Below are 22,666 nucleotides of genomic sequence, written 5' to 3' on the forward strand. Positions count from 1 at the left end.
CGATGATGATGATGGTGACTCCGAGGTTGACGCCGAAGTTGGAAGCGCTGACGCGGCGGCTATGACGACGTCATAAAGGTTCACGGGCTAGCGATGCTAACACCGAAAAACGCGGAGCACAACCGAGCGCGCTCAGGCAGACGTTCAATCGGACGACGAAGAGTACCCCGAGTCCAATGCATATTCATCGGAGGAGTGGGTACAGTCTGCTACTTGCTATTCCCCGGAAAAAAAGGCCGTCCTTGCACGCATGGGAGCGTTACAAAAAGAAAAACTGTATTTGAAACATCCACATAATTGTAAATAGTACCACTGTTGCACACATTTGTAAATAGTTTGCGAAATTGTTTTGTCAAATTGTTACACTGTTGAATGGAAATAAACGTATTTTGCAACCAAAAAACACTTTTTCATTGTTGGTGATAGCGTTTTACAGAAGTAAAGCACTATTTAGGTGTTTGTGGCATCATTAATGGACAAAAAGAAGTGTAGAATTCACTAGGGTGCATGAAATAACATTGTTTCACAAAAAGCTCTTTTTCTCCGCTTTTTTTCAAAACAGAGCATTTCGGTGAAACTAACCATTTTCTATTGTTGATTACTGAAAAATGGAATAAGGTAGAAACAAACTTTTTTTTCTAATGAAAGATGAGAGTTCAATCTTTCATTTGGTAGTATGTGTGTTTCCATAGTCCAAACACAACATTTTCTGTGGACCTTGAAAGATCACTCAAAATGCTTAAATCGGCTGGCACTGGCGACATCCCGTTTCTGAAAACGTCTGGCAGTTAAAGAGTTAATTACTCTTTATCCAAGCAAAAATATATTTTCAGTCGAGTATTCAAATACTAAAATACTGCTAGCTGTATAGCTGCAGCCCTACTGTATTCATTAAAAGGAAGTTGTAAAACCACATATTTTGATTGGGGACTTTTTTTTCCTGGCCACTGGATTATTTGTTCCATTTTATTTATCTATTTTTTTTAGATTAATTTTATTGTATGCAAAATGACTTTTATGAGCAAATAGAAAGAATCTAATTGCCATTGTCAAGCTTTTTTTTTTTTTTTGCTTTAATAGGGATATCTAGGTCTGTTTTTGTGTGTGGAAATTTTATGTATCAAAAGTACTAATGGTATCGGCACTTGGTATCGGTGAGTACTGAAGATTTGAGGATCGTATCGGTCTAAAGTGGTATCGAACATCCCTAGTAAACTGTGTTATAGTGGCTCCTTTGCACGACGTATGTAAAATAAAGCATGAACAACAATATATTTTTTTTACTTCAATTACAGTTTTATTGCCTCTGGATATCATATCTAATACTTGTTAATGCCATATAAGGCCTTAATGTGAGCAAAATCAATTAAAGGCCTAATGTTTTTTTCATGACTTGCAGAGACTATTATTTAGTTTTAATGTATTTTTTTAATGTTATTATTAATATTATTATCGTAATAAGTTCTTACTTTGAGAGTGACTGCTGTTTCCACTGGAGTCTTCATGCATCCTCTGTTCATACTCGTTTAGAATACGACCATAATGATACCTGTCATGAAAAAAGGTGGGTTATTTAACGTCATGTGAAATATAAAACTTTTTTTTTTCTGGCATGTTTGACAACTTGTCTATTAGTCAAATGATGGATAATTAGACGGCGCTGAATCAGTATGCGTGACAGAAGGAATAATTGTGGGGGGAAAAATCTCTCGTTCCTCCGTTAAGCTTCTTAAAGCAGTTCTATTCCAAGTGTTGGTTAGTGAAACCAAGTGTGCCGCTCACAGCCTGGAAACAACGGGCCGCTTTATGTCATGATCAGCACCCACGTTGCGCAAACAGGGATCAGAAACAACAATGTGAAGGGGTGGAGCAACACTCGTAAGGGGATTTGTGTGAAATGTTGAGAAAGGGGGAAGGACAACGAAAAAAATGGAGGTGGCTGAATGAAGTAAGCCAAGGGGGGGGGGGGGGGGGTTACAGAGCGCCCAAATTTGCAGTAAGAAGTAACAGCCGCTTTCACACGGCATTCCCAGAAAATTGGGGCATGACTAGTTCGCCTGTCCATTAGGTGCGTTTCCATTACCCTCAGTTTTGTGCAAAAGCAAGCTGGTAATGGAAACACATGATTTTCGAAAAAACGCTCAAATATCGCAAAAATGTTTTTACGCTCTCATGAGGTGGTTTTTGAGACGTGTCGAAATAAGTATTTTGCAAAAGTGTAACGAAAAGACTTTTTGCGCATTCCCTGTAGTCATGTGACGCCCGCCCGGTCACGGAGAAAAGGAAGTAGGAAGTACGGGGCCACTCGCTTTCGTGTCGGAGCTGCCTCCGGAAGGGATAACAAGTCTTTTTAAGCACAGAGCGATTCATTTATTGAGCCAATATGCCGCTGTTCAACACATGTCCCATAACGTTGCATGAGAAATGGCCATTGCCCCTGGCAACGAGCAAACGAGCGACATACGGCGCACGTCGTCGTTGAAATCCATCCGTAACACGAGTTATAAGCGCGCCCACACACACCAACACCAAAGGGCCGAACCCGTCTGTTTTAAAAGTAATATTAACAACTCCAGGCGTCTGTCTTCCGTAAACATCATGAGCACCTCCTACAGAACTGCGAGATCCCGCAAGACGGGACATTAAGAGAATTGCGCCTCAGAAGCGAAACGCTCTGCAATGGAAACACCGGCAAGTCGAAATGATACTTTATCGAAATAGTACAATATCGCTTTTGTTTTTGCGAAAAACTGTAATGGAAACACAGCTACTGATAAACATACCGTGTACAAAGTGCAAGTTCACACAGCTTCATGTATTCAGATTAATTCCATGCGTGGTGATGACTACAATATCGTGACAGTGACACTATACCAAACAAGTATTACTCACAAAACCCAACATTTTCTTGAACATGGCATAGTTTTCACTCAAATATAATATTTTTTAGAGTACCTACCAACTTGTCTTTATGTACACCCAACATCCAATTGCATGTTTTTCTAAGCCTTGCCACACATTTAACGGAAATGTAGCCTGTAACACACGGTATTTTAGTTATGTAATATCTCAGTGTGAACACTAGGGGGCACAATGTAAAAGGAGAACACAGATAAGAAACTAAGAAATAAGAGAAGGCGAGGAAAAACTAAAAAAAACAACAACAAAAAAACATCAGCCGAAAAATGAGAAACCTTGAGAAGGGACTGCAAATGTGGTAATCCCCATTCCAGGATCATCAGGCTGCAACGGATACCAAACGGGCAACAATTTACATAGTTTGTGATACTAAACAATATTAACTAGAATAGTGCGAAAGTCCATTGAAACACTGCAAGAAGACGTCATCAGGTAAGTGGGTCCTCATCCAAATCCAGTTTGGGAACTGACATTCTGTACTTGAGTAAAAGTACAATTACTTGCATAAAAAATGACTTTGGTGAAAGTAAAAGTACTCATTCAAATAATTATTCAAGTAAAAGTAAAAAAGTACAGGCTCTAAAATGTACTTCACGAGTAAAAGTAAAAAGTATTATTACCGGATGTTTCCTCCTCGTGTCATATAATTTGAAGACCATTAAATTTAAAAGATCATCACTTAACAAACCCTTAAAACTGACTAAATCGCCTCATGAAGCCCTTGCAACATTTTTTTCTTACTCCTCTAGATGGTGCGGACTAGGTTTAAAGATGCAATGGAAATTAACTTACGTATTCACGTACTCACGTATAAATGATATGCTTAATGATGTTTTCAGGAGGAAATTTGTATATTCTTTGTTAAATACTTATAACTGTAATTCAACAAAAGATGCCCCTGCCAAATTTAAGATTGGGTTTTAAGGAACTGAAGCCCTTGCAACATTTTTTTCTTACTCCTCTAGATGGCGCCCTAGGTTTAAAGATGCAATGGAAATTAACTTTCAAAAATTTTCCTTAAATACACGTATAAATGATATGCTTAATGATGTTTTCAGGAGGAAATTTGTATATTTTTTGTTAAATAATTATAACTGTAATTCAACAAAAGATGCCTCTGCCAAATTTAAGATTGGGTTTTAAGGAACTGAGCAATACAAGAAAAACTTGTTCACTTTTTTTATTTTATATATACAGTATATATATATATTTTTTTACTTAAAAAAATAGTCACCACCCCGCCGCAAACCCCCAACCCTATACTAACTGCCTACGAGCTGTGCATCTTTAATCTGTACGTATACCGTATAGTTTATACAGTAGTCTCGGGCTCTCGGCTATCCAGTTATATATTCAGATCAGTGCATTAACCAAGGTCAAGCTAACAAAAGGGTAATGATTATTTAGCTTTACCTTGTTAAGTTTTTCATATTGGACAGGGAATTCTTGCAGGCGGCTAGCTCGTGGACTTTACTGTTTACACAGGGACACAATGTATTCGCCATGAATCGTTCTTCGAGCTAACCAAAGTGAACATTTCCCGCAGGTAAAGGCCATGGGTGGGCGGACTTGGTAGCCAGCCAACTCACTGGCTATGAATCAAGTCCATAAATGTTGACAGTTTCGTTTCAACTTTGACACTCTCCATCGCGTCGTCTCATTGGTTGAAATAGAGCCTATCACAAGGGGGGACGTCGGGGACCGTGTGTAACGCTTCATATGATTGTCCGAGCCAGGAACATAGAAGCGCAAAACCTGCCGTCACTTTATAATCATTGTCATGCACGTAAAACAAAACAGGGATGCGATTTGACCAAAGTGAAATTATCTGAAAATTTAGCCGGGGGTCTGGGGGCCGCTGGCACCCAGCTAGCCCCCCCGGAGCTCATGGGTTTTCCGTGTTTTTAAGTACTTTCAATGCACTCACATGACAAAGAAATAGACAAAACAACAGCATAAATTTTCAATGTATATTGAACTATCCCATATAAAATGGCAGTTTTAGTCAACTCAAAATCAGTCACATTCAAAAACATTGGACTGCCTTTGCTTTTAAAAACTATCACTGAGAATATCATCATATCTAACTAATGTGATTACTAAGTTAACACATAAATAATGTTGAAGAGTTCAAATTTCATGAACAAATAATTGTATCATGACCAAATGAAATGTAACTCATATTAGAGCATACCACAAATGTCTTTGTTATAGCAGAAGATGTTATCTGTCGGAGTCATGTGTATACACAATGAACTACTAAAAAAAAAAATAATTAAAAAAATTTTAAAAAATAAAAAAATCTGAATTTTTTTTTGGGGGGGAGATAAAAAAAGCGGAATTCCGCGAATTAGCGGAAAAATCACATCCCTGACAAAAGTAACGAGTAACAACCCTCTGTTTTGAATCAAGTAAAAAGTACAGATACCGTTTTTAAAATGTAACGGATAAAAGTAAAAAGTATTCTAAAAAATAAATACTCTGACGATAACACTGACGGATGAAAACCCCCATATATCAGTGCTTAGTCTGTCAATTTTTAAAGGTTCTTGTCATTCATCAGAAAATTCCAACTTTAACCCTCACCTCATGGTGACGACCGTTTCCGTCCAATCAGACTGCTGGCTCTCCCATTCGTCGACTTTGACCCAGTTTGAGCTCTGCAGCGCCATCTTTGCCATGGCAATCCTGTGCTTTGCCAGCGCCAGGCCTTGCTTCCCATAGCTGTCACTCACAGGAGACACGATGCCACCCACCACTTGGTACTGGCCTGGGGGGAGAGAATATGAATTCACTTTTTCTAGGTCAGGATTGCTGACATAAAAAAAAAATAAAGGAATATATTTACAGCATAGGCAACTCTGTTAGTGTTATTTGACCTTTTAGTAGAACACATATGCCAAGAAGTTAAATAAGAAAATGAATCATAATGTAATGTATCATAACATTTTCAGTTAAGAAAGTAAGTTTGATATGTTCAATGAACACGACCATTGCAGACTGAAAGTTGACTCTCACTCTGGCCAGGTAATATGATATGACCTAGTGGTTTATTAGTGAAATATGTAGATTTTTCTGTCCCCCATTTTAAAAAAATGTACTACAAAAAAATAAAACAATGGACAAACACCTTGTATGTATGCAAGGCCTTAATTAGAGCAAATGTATGATTCCTTACCCAACACAGAGTGAGTTGTATAATAATGATGATATGTAAAATGAGCACACACCCCACCACAATATAATTACATTTCTATTTATTTCAGGGCCATGTTTACAATTTGGTGTCGTATTTTATAAAAAAAAAAATGTATCACCTAAATGGTCATTTAAGGCCTGCAACCTACAGCTATCACATATGTTTAGAAGTGAGCACAGTATAGATGATCCTATCGATTTATTGCATAAAATTTGATTTGCATATGAGGTGTCTACCGCACATTACTAATACACATAAGCAGCAAAGACAAAACACAACCACTTGACAAACCACATTTCCCCGGATGAGATCTAACCTGTGCTGTGCATGTGGTCTCTGGCAAGCTCAAACAGCCTCATGTGTTGGTTGGTGATAGGATTGAAGGATCCGCAGGCTAACAAGACTAGCGGCACACGCTGGATGGGCATTTTGGTTAAAGTCCTTCTTAAGACGGCAAAAGGACCTGAAAAGGAGAAGAAATAACGTTAAGGACTGTCCAGTGTCTACAAAAAGTGACAGACTGATAAACAATATGAATCCAGGACTTCTGGTTTTGGACATTTGTGGGAGTGTATCCTCATGTAGGCTGTCAAACAACAATGCTTTTATGTCTGTGATATCATGATGAATACATGATGGCCATGTGTCTGGAATCTCAGTTGCATTAAACTACATTACTCAGGGGCAACCTTACCATTAGGCAAACACAGGCAACTGCCTGGCGCTCTCTGATTTCATCCCAAAACATCTCATAAAAACTCAAACTTCAAGTTGGCTTCGATTTGATTTTTACGGTTTGAATCTGAATTATTACTCACTTAATTATCTTTTTATTTTTATCGTGATTGTTTCTAGTGCTAACCTCTCCCTTTTGCAATGGGCTATTCGCTATTTTAGCTTCTTAATAGCCGTTCAGAAATATTTTAACTTAATCCAAATGTTGAAAGAAAGTCAGATAAGTGAGAGATTTTTTTTTAAAACAAGCACTTCTTTACTAACAGGACAGTCAACTCACCGTGTCGGTGAAAATACACTCAAATGAGGTAAAGCGTACCTTGACTGTAGTTTTTCCCTTCTAAAACTATTACTGTGTGAAGCCTCATTTTTATTTTGAGGACGTTCATTATTAAGGAGCAGCCACAACAAACACCTCCCTGGACGCGTCCATCTTGGTTTTCTGTCGAATGGAGAACCCGGATGACACAGATTCACTTAAATTTATTTTAACAAAAAAAGAGAAGAAAAGAAGCACCAAAACCTTAACAAAATACACATACGTATCTAAACAGCAGTGTTAAGAGAATGTGTGTACGCGGTGTACTTTTTTTTTAATGTGTCACAGTGTTTATGTTCCGTAGGTATGATAAGCAATGGTTGATTGTTCCGCTTTAAAAAAAAAAAAGAAAAAAGAAAAAGAAAACCTCACAACTGTTTATGGGCGACACCTGGTGGACGGAGAGTCATGACGGCGCTGTCCATGGTACATAAAAACACTATTTGAATTGCAGCTAAATGCAGATTGTAAGACTTATTTTATAGAGGAAATAATTATATTTAGAAATAAAATCATTTCCCTTCAGTCAATATATGTAATATATAATTAATAGAAAACATCGTAACACCCATCCAAAAAGCTACTTGGCAATAAATTCATAGAGTTAAAAAACAAAAAAACAAACAAGTTTAAACAAGGTTAGGAAATTTTTCAATTTTAAATTAAAGGTTGAAACTGGTACTGGTTAAAACAAAGCAAAGAGTGCATGAATGAGATTAGGACTTTAAAAACATGGCAATTAAAATATATATGTCATCAGATCTTCAGCCAATCCTACCTCTTATCTCCCTTTGGAATGATTATCGATAAGAAGAAACTAAGGAGGTAAAGGAACACTTCATTATAATTCTCCCCTTGACTGCTCTAAATCAGCTGACCCCTTTCATGGAAACAATAGACAGCAAGCAGATGTAACTTTGCGTTTCTGCTTGTGTGTTTGTGGGGTTGTTATCCTCTAACTCACTTGAGGGCTGCCTCTCGCTCTAATCCCCAAAGCGCACACACCCACACCCAAGAGCCGAGGAAAAAGGAAGAATAATTGGACAACATATGGCTTGAAAGCTGAAAGACTTACATTTCTGACAGCTGTGCCGTTCTGATTCTTTTTAGGAAGATGCAGCTGTAATGTATCAAATGGCAGCTAATCTTTCTCAGTGTGATATATTACCATTGCCCAAATCTATCTTAATTCACATAAGAGTGTGCAACATTAAAGGGGACATAGTGAAAATTGCCTTTTGATTGCGTGTGTACATATGCCATACACAGTATAGCCTACAGGTGAGTCTCTGGAGTGACTGCCACCCAATGTAAAATTACACAACCAAGTACATTTTTTATTCTCTACCCGTTTTTGAAAAGGTGTGTGCTATTTTCAATTCCGATTATCCCCAGTGTTATGCAACAGTGGGGCTTATTTATGTATATACAGTAATTTATCACCAGAAAATACATAGGTTATATACCCGTGGGCAGTATTTTATTTTGAAATGGCCTGGTCAGAACCATCAAAAAGCCCAAAACGGGTCACAATACTGCATAGTTTTTTTTTTTTAATGTTCTTGGACTCTTGGACAATAATATGACCATGTATTGCCATTTAATAACTTATCTTGAACACAAAATATTCTATGGTACAGTCTTCTTGCTCGACTTATGTGTAACATAAATGAGTGAAATACACCATTTAGTTGTTGGTTTTGTTAAATACATGTCAAGAATACAGTACTTTCAGTGTTTCATATATTAGGGCCAAATACTTGAAATTGAAACGCCTAAAGAACATTTAATTGTTTTGCCTCTCATTTTTTTTTCCATCGCTGGCATTGGTAGATGAACAAAAATCTATTTGCCAGATGAACAAAGATACATTATTCGGAATAAATCAATCATATAATATATGTTTAAACTAAGTGATATTGGATAATTTCCCACAGCACACTTGCTCTCTCTTGGTACATAATATTTTGCGTCACAAGTGAGAATCACTCTGCTACCTAACAATAAAATTAGATTTTCTTTCAAGATGGATTTAAACATTTAAAAATTGAAAATCATTGTGGACACTTGCATTGGTAAAATATCTCAACAACAGGGGAAATGTTTTTTCAAAAAGTTATATTAAAACGAAAAATAGTTTATTTTAATATATTATTGAAATACTGTACGTAGTACATATGGCAACAATCGTGTTGAGTTTGGTGCCTGTTGGAGAGCAGGCCATGCAGCAGTCAAGCCGAATGCAGTTTTACCTAATTAAGTCTTAGTCACCATGATAGATTATAATGATAACTATTGAATAGTTACAACTTACTTTTTTGTTGTCGCTAATATGACAACAATATTCGGTCTATAATTTTATTTTGAAACTGAGTAAAAGGAAATGAGATTTAACGAAAACTATTGGTCGCTTTCTCTCTCCGTGCTGTCAGTGAACGTCTCTCTAGTCTCTACACGCCCAGAATGAGACAGAGCGGCCAGTGGAGGTGGAGGAGCACCCACAGTTGCACACACCACACGCCGGCTTCGTAAGGAGGCGAAGACAAGGAGGCATCAGCCGTCCCAATCGACGACCATGGCCAAAGTCGCCGTGTCCATTTCGCTCTATTGGCTCCTATGCGGCCTCTGCTGTGCTCTCGGTGGAAAAGGTAGGAAGTGCGAGAATAATATTCTAAACTTGGCTTTTTATTTTATTATTATTTTTTAAAAGCTTCTCAAAGTTTATAAGCAACAACTTGAGCCACTAACCTTGTCATTGCTGTTTTAAATCTGTTTGAATATGATCTCGTTTGAGGCGTGTGTGTCTTTTTTCCCCATTTGAGTATTGCTGTGTGGTGCTTTACTGGAGCGGACGTCACAATTAATGGGACAGGTGTTCAATTAGTATTTGCCGGAAAGGAACAGATCATCCGGGAAACCGCATTCCTTGGCAAACGCACGACCCCATAGTGCAGTGGCTCTCCAACTTTTTATTTTTATTTTTATTTTTTACCTCTTCAAGTACCACCATCTTGACCAGATGGACTAAGTGTTCATCAAAAATGTTATTCCTAAAAAGTACATTTAATATTATTGTAAGCTTCTGACGTCACTAGTGATGTAGTGGTACACTTGCCAGAATTTGGTGCAGAAAATGTGGGTTCATTTCTCCCTCAGTGATGTTATGAAATGGTAGTCTGTCTGTATGTATCATGTGATTGCCTGGAGACCAGTCCAGGGTTTCGTCAAGGGGCTCCCTGTGAACCATAAGTCGTATAGAAATTGGATGGATGGATGTAAACTGTGAAAATGTAGGACAATACAAAAAACTGTACTTGAATAGTGACTCAATTAAAATGTACCACACAAAGAAAGTAAATTGAAAAAAAGCTATCAAAATAAAAGTAAAAAAAATCAAATAGTTATTAAAATTAAATGCAGATGTCTTGTACTAAACGGTTAAACTGAACTGCATTTAGGTAATGATCATGTTTTCAAGGAATTGAATGTGACGTCACTCTACAATGACGACCCCTATGGAAACACAGACAATTGTAAAACACAATTTACTCGAGTATAAAACTAGATAGCTTTCTTCATTCATAAATATTCAACATAACAGTATGCCTCTATCTCCCTGCATAAAATTACACAGTGAACTACTGAACTGTATGGAATTCTTATGAAAAAAAAATAAGATAAATAAATAAAAAATATTTACCTCATTAGTCATTGTTCCTCTTCTATTTGATTTATTAAGAGACGGCATGCTTGCTGGACGTCCAAATGTGTTTTGAGGACCCAAACAAAAAACAAATTATCGCCTTGAACACTTTCAGGTCAGAACTGGGAAAATCCAACGGGGATATTTCCAATTTCCGTTCTTCCTCTAATGCAGCATAAGGGCTCAGCTTGCGCATGTCACATGACCAAACCCAGAAAACAAGTGAGACATGATTGGTCATTACCTTAGGCATTTTCAATCAACGGCACATGGCAAAATGGCCGCCCCCTGAGATGGATAAAAACGGATGGATTTTGCTGTTTAGCTCATATTGAACAAATTAATCAAATACATACATTTTTTTACTTGCCTTCCCTTTTATCATAATAAAAAAAGTGTGGGTTGAAGTGTCCCCGATTAGCTGGTTGACCAGGGATGCAAAGAAAAAACAGTAAAGCTGTTTGTGCTGCATGGATGGTAGTAATGGTCAGGGCATTACATTCAATCACATCCTCTCTTGAAAGCTACTGTCAAATTTTTCTCTTCTCTTTTTGACACACGCGCACATGAATACGCACATGCAGTACTTAATGCTGCGCCCCTGAAAAGCGGGGACATTGTGTTAATTGGGTCTCAGGAGTAAGATTGCGGGGCTGTCTGCATTCGCCAAGCCAAACACAGTCATTATTTTCTTTGTTTATAAAAGACCTCAATATGGCTGATAGCCAGACGGATAACTAGATGGGTTTAGCCCTCATCTTCAGCACAGACCACCCATCCAATTTTCAGATATAAAGGCCAAAGTTTTTTTTCTTTTCGGAAACCACAAAAAACTGAACAAAATCCTGATTGTGTAATATTTATAAATGATTTCATTTCAGGGCTAGAATCAAATGATCTGTTTTAACTAAGAATGGTTTTAACAGAGGTAGCCAGTGACATGAGATGCTTAAAGGGGAAGTCAACCTTAAACATTTCTTGACACTAATGTTATATGTAACCTCACTAGTCTAAACATGACATTCTGATTAATATTACATTTGTGGAATATGAGTTATGCAGCAAAATCCGTCAGTTTTCATTCATATCAAAAGGCGGCCATTTTGCAGCTCAGCTTTAGAGAACAGTTGAGGTGGTTTCACCGGTTTTCTGAAGCTGAGCTGCGATTGGTCGTTACCTGAGCAACATTGATGTCATCTTCACTCCACAGCAAGTATCAAAATGGCCGCCTTCTGATATTGATAAAAACTGCGGGATTTTGCTGCTTAACTCATATTCCACTAAAGCAATATTTACCAGAATACCGTATTTAAACTATAGTGGGGCTGCATAGAACATACTAGACAAAGTGCAATTTATGCAGAAATTGCATGGCAATGCTGAAAAGCTGCATGCTATTAGCTAAATGCTAAGATTTGAATGCATGTGCTTATGAAGTAAATTGTTAGATAGGCCTAAATTATGTGAAAATTATTATTTTTTAATTGTAGTTAAATAACAAATGAATAAAAAGAAAACTTGAACTGCAATCTGTTTAAGGTGGTATTTAATCATTTCAGAATAATTATAATAAATTTCCTGATTACGATAGTCAGTTGGTATCATACCATTGAATGTACTGAAATGTGGTCCAAGCGTGGTTTGAACCCAGGTTCTCCGTTGTGGCAGGCAATTGATCTAAGCACTGACCTTTGTGGGAATGCTTTTCAGTATTCCCACAATTATTGTCAAAATAATTTTTTGGGGGGAGGGTTAATTTCCCCTTTAGGGCAAAAAAATAGTCATCATTTTTGTCAAAATATGACATTAGGCTATTATTTTGAGAAGCTGATTATGGATGTTTGTGCTTCTCAGACGTGTTGTATAGATGCGTAGCCTGCTGTGAAGGCCACATTATTCAGCCATGCAGTTGTGAATTGACTGTATGGCTTTCACCCAACGTAAGTCGATGAATAAATACAGTTTTCCGAAGATGTGTTGTTGTAAAATCAAATCATTTTCTCTTTGAAGAGGAAGACGTCAAGGCCGCATTGTCCTGCGTGTCGCCACCGCCTTCGGCATCTCGACAAGCTCAGCAGAATAATGTTTACATGAGACAAAGACTTCCACATGCAGGAGACCAGACCCAATGAATGCAAACGGGAGAAAGAAAAAAAGAGGATTTTTCTGTACGGCGTGAAGAGAAGAAGAAGAATACAGGAAGGGAAAGCAATTGAAACCAGATCAGATTTATGGCCATCTTTTCAATAGAGCCGTCGAGCTGCTTTATCCCCGCTGGAACATAAATCCAGCCGGTGACATGGAGCGGAGACGCATAACTCAGGTGCATCTCTTCTGTGCTGGTCGGACAGAGTCTGCTGGGAGTTGCGCTTGCCCTACCTTGATGCTTGCCCCCCCCAGCCCCCCATCTTTACCGTCGTTCACTCCCGAGTATCTTCCCTCATCCTTCTCACTTTGCTTTTCTTGTCCTCTCCTCCTTTGACTCCGCATCATTCTTTACTGATCTGCTCCGCTGAGCTGATGCCATTCAGAGGGTAAAATTGTCATAGAGAAGGAAAGAGTTTCGTCATCCTCACCCACCCCCAAACCGCCGCCGCCGCTTTCTCCAAGCTTCAACGGCCTTCCTTCTGATTTCCAGACCTGCCGCTCACAATCCCTTTTCTTCCACAGCCACGGGTTCAATTTCAAAGTTTTATGGGCTTAAGTGAGACGTATAAATGACGAGGCGCTTTCCTTTCTGCCTGGCTTTGCCATGGTACCATTGTCATTCAACTACCATCTTCTAATTGTTTCAGTTTTTATATTTTCTCTATGATATTGTGCACATTGCGTAGATCGGGGTGTCCACACTTTGAAAGGATGCAAGGGGCCACTTTAAAAATGTTCAACTTTAATTTATTAAGCATGCTAAAATTAATCAAGTAAGCAATTATAATTTGTATTTTCTAGTTAACATAACAGCTTTCTGTTAAAGGTGATAATTAAAATTAAAATAAAAAGATTTTTGGGTGGCCTTCAGCCCTAAATCTCACTAGGCTAGATCCACCCCTGCACTGAACAGCAACCGAATCGGATCTCCACCATCAGAACCAAAACAAGAGCAAACTGTTGTAGGATGACCATTTTAAAAACAGTTACTTGAGGGTCATTAATGTGATATCTTCATAAAATGGCTCTTGACAGAGCAGAAAGTGGAAGAAACTATTTTTCTTTCTAAAATATAATTATCTTTATTTATCAGGGTTTTGAAGGGAAATTTTGTTATTTTAGTTGTAAATTGTTTATTTGTATCTCTGATTATTTAGAAACATAAATATATATATATATATATATAAAATCAATGTTTTTTTTTTTTTTAGCAAGTAGTGGCGCCTAATTTTATTTTTTATTTTTTTACACCCTCACTTCACACTACCTCCCCCCAAATTTTTGCTTTTTTTTTTTTTGTCATGTCGCGGGCCGCTGGAAAATGAATGGTGGGCCACAAATGGCCCCCGGGCCATAGTTTCGAGAACCCTGCTGTAGCTTTTACCTAAGAAGCCACGAGCTTCTAAAGTATCCCTATTTCTGAAATAGCGTGTGTATGAGTTGTATTGAAGCATTTGCATTCATAACTGTGTGGAAGAATGTCAAATCGTTGCAAACGAGAGTGGGTATGCAAATCCACCTCCTAATTAGGATGTTAATTATCCAGCAAGGCTAATTAGAATATGTCTGATGCGGCAAAAAGTGGAGGAGTGAAATATAAGGGTCACGCCAGCATTAATGTTCTGTTGTTTTGGTTTTGAATTGTTTGCGTGTTGGTTTGCTGGTAATGCCACACTGACACCATCTGGGCCAATGGCTTCGCTGAATGAGCTGCGTCTGCATGACTGGAGTCACCCAAGGTTGATTAAACCCAAATTTAGGCACTGCTAAAATGAACCAATAGACTTCTCTCTGTTAATCCATGGTGTCTGGGGGGAGGGGAGGGGAGGGGAGGGCAGGGGGGGGGGGTTGCGATGGTTTAATCAAGATCAGCTTTCTATCCAGTCATCCATCCACGTATTTTCTATCCCAGATTACGACACCTTCGACTGGTCGGCTGTTAATCACAAGATGATGACAAAGAGTGAATTGAATAGATATTGATTCCATGCCCGTTGCACAAAAGTCAGCTATGTGAAGCGCACTATCAGTGGAATCTCACTTTTGGATTGTTCAAGTAAATTTAAAATATTTTTGAAAAACGGTGCGTGGGAGACAAGTTGAAAACCTAATAAGAATCAAGTTGCTTCAATTCAGCCTCTGTAGATTACTTGAATGACCTGGATGACACAGACAAAATAAAAAAAATTGTATTTTTTTTACAGTAAGAACAACTTGCGCAATTATGCTACTGTCATTGTGTTTGTATTGTAGAATGGTAACTAGTTTATTGTGTGCAGATTAGCAGTTCAGAAAATGGATGAATTGATATACAGGTAGTTGATGAGTGAACCCGAGTTTATCATGCGGAATATGTTCCAAACCCATCTGAGTAAAAAAACACATTATAGAGACCATTTCATTTTGTTTGTAATATTATCCATGCCATGCATTTTTAACTCAAAAGTGATTAACTCGTTCACTCCCAGCCATTTTCACTGAAGCAATCCCCTTCGCTCCCGGTTGTTTTACTGGATTTTGATTGATTTTGCAAGGCCCACAGAATATTGTGTTCTATTGCTATAAAAACATGGAACCTACCAAAAGAAAGATTAGAATCTCTTCTTTCATCAGGAAAAAATCTTTTTCTGTTTTGCAGCAATTAGCATTATTTTATAGCTAAGTTTCATCATTATTCACACATCTGTTTGGAGGGAAAAAAGGCCTTTTTATAACATGGCCCTGGTTGATCTCTTATACTCTGCTGCCACCTGCTGGCCATTTTTGTAACAACTACCATTGCTTTAAGCATTCTCTTCAGTTCAGAGGCTTTACCAAAGCCTTCTGTATGCTCTAGCATAAAAAAAACATAAGCAACGTAAACAGTATATAAATACGTTTTTGGGACACTGGTAATATTTAAAATAGAACGTATTTTTATGTTTTTTGGAGCAAATGAGTTAAAAGACACCTGTTCTTACTATTTCACTGTCAAAAAATGGGAGACTATTGTTAATTGGTTGTTTTATTTGAACATATAAAAAAATATATAAACTCATATAAATAAGAAAAAATTATGAATTCATTTGGCGCAGTTTACTACTCAAAAGGAATAGGAGAAAGTAAAAAAAATCTTTAGTCTTCAAAGGGTTTTTTGTAGAATTAAACATTCCACAATATATTTAGATACCAAAATGATCAACCAAATCATATAATAATGAAAGTACATTAGCTTCATGCTAGCATATTCTTGCTCTTGATTACCTTCCATCTCCATCCAATGGTGCGCAGTGCTGCCGAGCATGTTGTGGCACAATGTGGTACTACACCGAAGATGTGCAATTTTAAATTCACTTTGCTGTATAAACCATTTAAAAAAAGATGAACCACCAAAATACTGCATGAGTTTATTGAGTACTACTTCTATCCCTTGTTCTTATATTGAGGTTCACCAAAAGTTCCTCTTGTTTCCCCATTCAAGGGAATCCGTGTTTTGCAATGTCTCCTGAGCCTTGAAGCTTTATGTTCTTGCAGTGCTGCGAGAAAGTGAAAAGTTTCCCTTCTTTGTGCCGGATGATTACACTTGGCTATGTTCAATGTTATCTGGCCGTTTGTAATAGGCATAAGATTTTGAATTGCAAAAATAACTCAGACTTTTCTGTCAAGCGCACACTTATTACTGCCAGTTTGGAGCCGTTGGATGCCTTGCTCAGGGTCACCTCAACCTTTCATCCGTGGTTGCCTTCTTATATATTCCCAAGCAAAATGGCTGTCTAAATTGGCTCACCATAACCCTGCTGGGAAATGGTAATAAGTCTGGAAAGTTATCACACTTTCATAGTTTTCACTAGGGATTTTTGATGCCTTTTTTTCTCCCCCAGAACGATACAAGTAAGAGTAGTCACCGATACCAAGTACAGATACCACTAGTACTTTTGATTCCCCCCCCAAAAAACAATGACAGATAAGTTTAAAGAAAGACCTATATATCCCTATATAGCATTTTCTTTCTTAAAATTGTGACCCGCTCTGGCAAAATGGTCCACATTTCGGGAGGATTAATGTGGAGATATTTGACAATATTAGACAGTTGGACATTATTTGTCCATTTTGAGATTTTTCCACAGATAGCCTCCTTGACGTCTCTAGTTTCATTTCCCAGCAGCACAAAAGTCAATTATTAGACACTCTGCATCATAACTAGGGGGAGTGTTTTAAGCCTAGCTGCTAGCTAGCGCCAGTCTTGCGCAACTGTTTAAAAACAACCTGAATTTCCTAGCCTCAAACGTAATTCACAAATAATCATCGGTCCGGATACCGCGAATTGTAATCTTTCAGGATCTCTTTCTTAATGAATCTATTTCTACTTTTAATTGAATTGACTACGTTCACACACTAAACCATGTCCAATGAGGAGGGGCAGAGCAGTCTGACAGGCTGCCACTTACTCTTTCACTCACAGCGAGTCGGGGGAATTAAAAGTTATGACATGCGCCAGTGCCTTGTATGTAATGTATTGTAAATACTAATGTAATGTTTTGATCACTTGTCGCTGTTTCATACGACGCCGTTGACCGCTTCAGCGACGCGCGCAAATGAAGTCTACCTGCTCTGCAAATATTTTTGCTTTTTTAAGTGGGACGACTTGAACATAAAAATGAGCTATGAAATATGAAACTTGAAGATGAAAAATGATCGCAAAAGAGTCACCATGCACACAGGCTATGTTTACTTGTAAATACAATAGTGTAGTGTCCCTTGATCGTGTATTACTTGGGGTGGGCTGGTGGGACAAAACAAACAAATAAACAAAAAAAAAAACTGTTCACAACATTGTCATTTTCTTCATGTGATGAAACGCTTTGGAGATATAACATCCATGATAAGTTATCAATAAAGCATTTATCACAGGCCACATCAAATGGCAAATAATCTTTTAATTGACACAAAATTATTATATCAAATTTCCCACTGGTGGAATATGACCTCATTTAAGCAAGAAAATAACCAAACTTTGGCTGATGCTTCAGAAGATGAATTGTAAGATGAATGTGATCTTCAAAGTTCAGGCTGATTTCATCTGTTGAGAGATCAAAACTTCCAAAACTTTTAAAGGATTAAAATCTCGGGCGATGGCCTTGCCTGCTGTTGGAATTGACTTTCCACTGATATTCGAGCAGTTCCTGAAAATTTCTGGTACAGATCTTGTTGCTATGGACATTTGAAAGATGCAAGTACCAAAACTTGAACCCCTTTTTCTCAAAACTAGGGATTTCTACCTTCCGACATTAAAATTGCTGTACCTTTGTCAATTTTTGGGGTACGTCCATGTATTGTATATCATTTTAAAGGGAATTGAGTGCAGAATTTGAATATAGGAATATCTCAATTTGGATTTTTGGGCACATGAGGACCCTTTTGGTCACAATTGCAAGTACCGATACCTGGCTTGAAATAAGGCCTGGCTGGTATCAACCCAGTACCAATACCTCGTATCGGTACTTTCCCATCCCTAGATTGCGCACTACAGTCCTTTTTATTGCTAGAGAAGAAGACTTTCCCTCCTCTCTATTTGAGTTGTAATTCCAGTCCAAGCTCATAAGCCTTCTTTGTATTTATCCTGCAACTAAAATGTGTTTTTGTACGCACACACACACGACACAAAAATTGCTTTTCATGTTACCCTGAACCTGAAGTGAGTCATCTTCTTTTATTTTTTAATTTTTTTTTTCTCCCTTTGCTGTCCTGTGCGGCTCGCTTGTGTAGTCAGTCCAAAGCGGCAGTCAAAACCTTTGAAATAGCTTTATTTTTTTTGTTCTCGTTGCTTCTCAGCCCTCCCCCCAGATATGATGCCGGGAATGTTTTACAAGCGCAGGTTTGTGTGAATGTTCCAGGGAAATGGGGTGAGTCTTCACAGTGCTACGTCAGCGCTGAAGCAACAACAAATCACTCGTGCAACAAAATATTATTTTGGAAGACGTTACATCTTGTATCTGATCGTCAAGTTTTTGGTCTGACTTAAGCCCACGTGCGCACGCACGTGCACGCGATCAGCCAGGGAAAATGAAAGCATGTCCTCCACGAGGGGGGGTTCTAATTTCTTTTGGAGTCATCAGTCAAAAGGAGTTATGTGTCGTTTTCTTCTTCTTTGACTCATCACCTCAATGACGCTCATCTTCCAGTAGCCGGGTGACTGGATGTGCAAATATTTGGGGTGCTCAAGTCCACTCTTGTTGTCTTTGGGTGCACCTCTTTTGTCATTACACTTCATGTTGACTGTCTTTGTTATCTCGCCTTGTCTTCACACAGTCACCCGGATGTGTCAGTTTTCAACTCACTGATTGTTTGCAACTTGATGTCTGTGATGGGATGAATACCCAAAAAGTTTTGTAGGTTGATTCCACCCCCCCCCACACACACACACAAATTGTTTTTTATTTATTCTGAAAAAGGTCAAAATAATTTAGTCAAAATGTAAGCGAAACATTTACTTAGACTCCATGTAGAAAAATATTTACTATAATTTTATTATTTTTTTACTACCCTCTATTTGGTTGTACAGTGTTTGACTGTAAAGATTCAAATTCAGTGCATTAATTAAGGCTGCTTGATTATAAAGAAAATATTAATCACGATTAATTTGGTAACATTGCAATCACAATTAGGACAATCAAAAGCTTGTCCTAATTGTGATTGCAATTATTACAAAATTTATCGTGATTAATATTTGCTTGGTACAAAACAATATTAAGACAAATTAATTAGTTTGAAACACTATAATTAGGCAAAAGTTCCTTTTGGACCAAACAAGATTTATTCAATTAGTCATTTTAAAATAAAAAGGTGCAAATGTTTAAATTTAAACAACTCAAAATTATTATTAATCTTTTATTTTTGTTTACGATTATGCTGATTTTGTAATTGTGGAGTGTAATAATTGAATTTTGATTAATTGCACAGCCCTATTCCCAACTTTATTTATTGAGCAATTTAAACACAACTGCAAATGAAACTTTAAGCTTACGTTCACACTGCAGGCATATCCAGATCAGATTTTTTTTCTTCCCAAATACGACCTGTATCTGACTTTTTTTTTAATGTCAGTCTGAACGGCTTGATTCCGATTTTTTTCATATCTGACCTGGGTCACTTTCATATGTGGTCCTAGATCGGATACGTATCCGGATTTTCGCAATGCGACCGCAGTCTGAACGGCCAGGTCGCATATATCTGACCTCGATGTCATCAAAACGGGCGGGGCCATTAAGCTTGATTTATGCTTGACGCATCCGCGAGGTCCGCGCGGCCGGCTCGGGTGACGCACGTGAATCGGCAAAGTTGTTTTCGAGCAACAGTTATGACTTTATTTGACTTTAATTTCATCCCACTTGAAAAACATGATATACAAAGATGACATTTGTGGTGGTGATATTAGCAATTTAGCCACGCTGACGACTCATTTAATACACGCGGCAATGACGTGACGTCATCGTTAGGGAGGGGGAAAAAGGAGAGGTTTCCGTGAGATGAGGCGTTCGAACAGGCTCGCCTCATTTTCACAAAATATGATTTCTCCTCCCGCATCACTCCTCTGTAGATATGAGATAGGTAAAATATGAGCCCCGACAACGGACTTATAAAAGTCTGCGGCCCTGACGCGCTGGACCATACGTATTTACTTCCGGAAAGACAGCATTGTGAGTGACCTTGTATCTTCTTCTGCGCATGCCGGTTACTTTGGGGACGCATTACGTCCACACAGCAGGCGGACTGAGGTCGCAATCAATAAGTAATGTAAACGCTTACTCAAAAAAAAAAAAAATCGAATTTCACCCCCAAAAATCTGAATTGAGCATTAAGACCTGCAGTGTGAATGTAGCCTAGTGCCATACACCAATAAAAATCAAGCATAAGATATGAAACAATTAAATATACAAAAACAAAACTTAAAACAAGTGCAGAGACTGAATTTCCGCTTGCTCTCGCCACCTCTAGAAGCAACTGCTCAGTTGACCCGAGGCACCTGCCAGAAGCTTATAGATGGAGCAGCTCAGAGTAGTGAGCTCGAGGGGAGACCATTTCAAGTTTTTAAAACTCTAAAAGCATTGGAACAGCAAGGCCCAGACGTTTTCAGAAAAGGGATGCCGTGGGTGCCAGCCGATTTAAGCATTTTTGACTGATCTTTCAAGGTACACAGAAAATTATGTGTTTGGACTATGGAAACACACATACTACCAAATGAAAGATTGGACTCTCATCTTTCATCAGAAAAAATAGTTTGTTTCTACCTTATTCCATTTTTCAGTAATCAACAATAGAAAATGGTTAGTTTCACCTCTTTTTTGAAAAAACGTCTTTTAACGTCTTTGGCACTCATCCATAGGATTTTACTAAATGTTGTTTAACGTTTTTGGCAGTCAAAGAGTTAAGTTTCATATCAAAAGATGAATATCAGACAAAAGTTGAGAATTCCATTTTTATTTCTTGGAATTCACATCTAGATATGTTAAAGGGAAACCAGAATTTTTTGGGGGGGACAATAATATGTTCTATGCAGCCCCATTAGTCTAAATAAGCTACTCCGGTTAATATTGTGTTAGTGGAATGAGTTAAGCAGCAAAGTACAACAGTTTTTATCAATATCAGAAGGCGGCCATTTTGCCACTTGCTGTCGACTGAAGATGACATCAATGTTGCTCAGGAAACAACCAATCACAGCTCAGCTTTAGAAAAACAGGTGAGCTGTGATTGATCAATGCCTGAGCCCTGAGCAGCATTGATCATCTTCAGTCGACAGCAAGTGGCAAAATGGCCGTCCCCTAAGGTGGATAAAAATGGCTGCATAAGTCATATTCCACAAATGTAATATTAATCAGAATGTCATGTTTAGACTAGTGAGGTCGCATCTAACATATTATTGTTAAGAAATGTTTAAAGTAGATTTTCACTTTAAACTACTTCTTTTTTTTTTTTTTTTTCTTTAAAGCCACCCACTTTTCAAGTAAACAAAAGCATTGGATGTTGGAATGGACATTATTAAATGAACGGAGTTGGATGCATTTTACGTGTATGTAAATATATATAAATAATGGTTTTGTAAACCTCATAAATCATTCTGCTGCTACCATCATTTTGCCAGCTGCCTAAGTTTAAAAAAAGATAGACTCGCAACTAACTACTACCAATTTGCCACGCCAGTTGGAAATCACTGTTCAATTAAAAAAAAGTTAATTGTAAACAAAATAATACAATGAAAACTTTGTGTACTGCTTTTGTACCCTGACTCTTAAATGTTTCTCAGAAAGGCAAATGCTGTACATTGCTTGTTTTTGTGTTGTGCAATTAATATCATCTCATGTTATGTTTCCCATTATTTAAAAATCCTGTTTTTGATTAATTGCACTTTAAGTAGTTTTTGTCTTCTTCTTTTTCTGCTACTTGCACTTCATTAACGCAGCCTCACTGTCAAAATGTGATCGCTCTCTAAAGGAATGAATAATGTTGCCACTTGCAACTCGGGTCAAATTGCCCATCAAGTCATTGTCATAACAGATTGCCTTTAATTTTTACTTACTCTGGTGCAATGACATTTCTCGTATATATTAGTCATGGTCCACAGCTTTGGCTATTACATCTCTGCTCTTTGTCAGCAGAAAATGCAATC

The 22,666-nt window shown here is 37.9% G+C and overlaps 2 protein-coding genes across 6 annotated transcripts in view; one reads left to right on the forward strand and one right to left on the reverse strand.

The window, feature by feature from the left end:
• nmnat3 (nicotinamide nucleotide adenylyltransferase 3) overlaps positions 1-7,459 on the reverse strand; it is a 13,708-nt gene extending 6,249 nt beyond the window's left edge. For 3 of the 5 annotated variants that reach the window (XR_013291160.1, XR_013291159.1, XM_077557731.1), the window contains exons 1-4: positions 7,173-7,459; positions 6,435-6,581; positions 5,506-5,689; positions 1,470-1,549 (exon numbers count right to left, since the gene is read on the reverse strand). Coding sequence is in view for 3 of the 5 variants with exons in the window: in XM_077557731.1 (XP_077413857.1) it covers positions 1,470-1,549; positions 5,506-5,689; positions 6,435-6,581; positions 7,173-7,242 (481 nt within the window). In the remaining 2 variants the exon portion in view is untranslated. Of the gene's footprint in view, positions 1-1,469; positions 1,550-5,505; positions 5,690-6,434; positions 6,582-7,133 lie in introns of all 5 variants that reach the window. The other 2 variants (XM_077557732.1, XM_077557733.1) reach the window with 2 other exon arrangements.
• Positions 7,460-9,628: 2,169 nt separating this feature from the next.
• clstn2a (calsyntenin 2a) overlaps positions 9,629-22,666 on the forward strand; it is a 178,664-nt gene continuing 165,626 nt past the window's right edge. Inside the window, exon 1 of the mRNA XM_077557252.1 lies at positions 9,629-9,820. Within this exon, the coding sequence (XP_077413378.1) occupies positions 9,748-9,820 (73 nt within the window). The 5' untranslated portion in view covers positions 9,629-9,747. The remainder of the gene's footprint in view (positions 9,821-22,666) is intronic.

The sequence above is a fragment of the Vanacampus margaritifer genome, chromosome 2 (assembly GCF_051991255.1).
Source record: "Vanacampus margaritifer isolate UIUO_Vmar chromosome 2, RoL_Vmar_1.0, whole genome shotgun sequence".
Lineage (NCBI taxonomy): Eukaryota > Metazoa > Chordata > Actinopteri > Syngnathiformes > Syngnathidae > Vanacampus > Vanacampus margaritifer.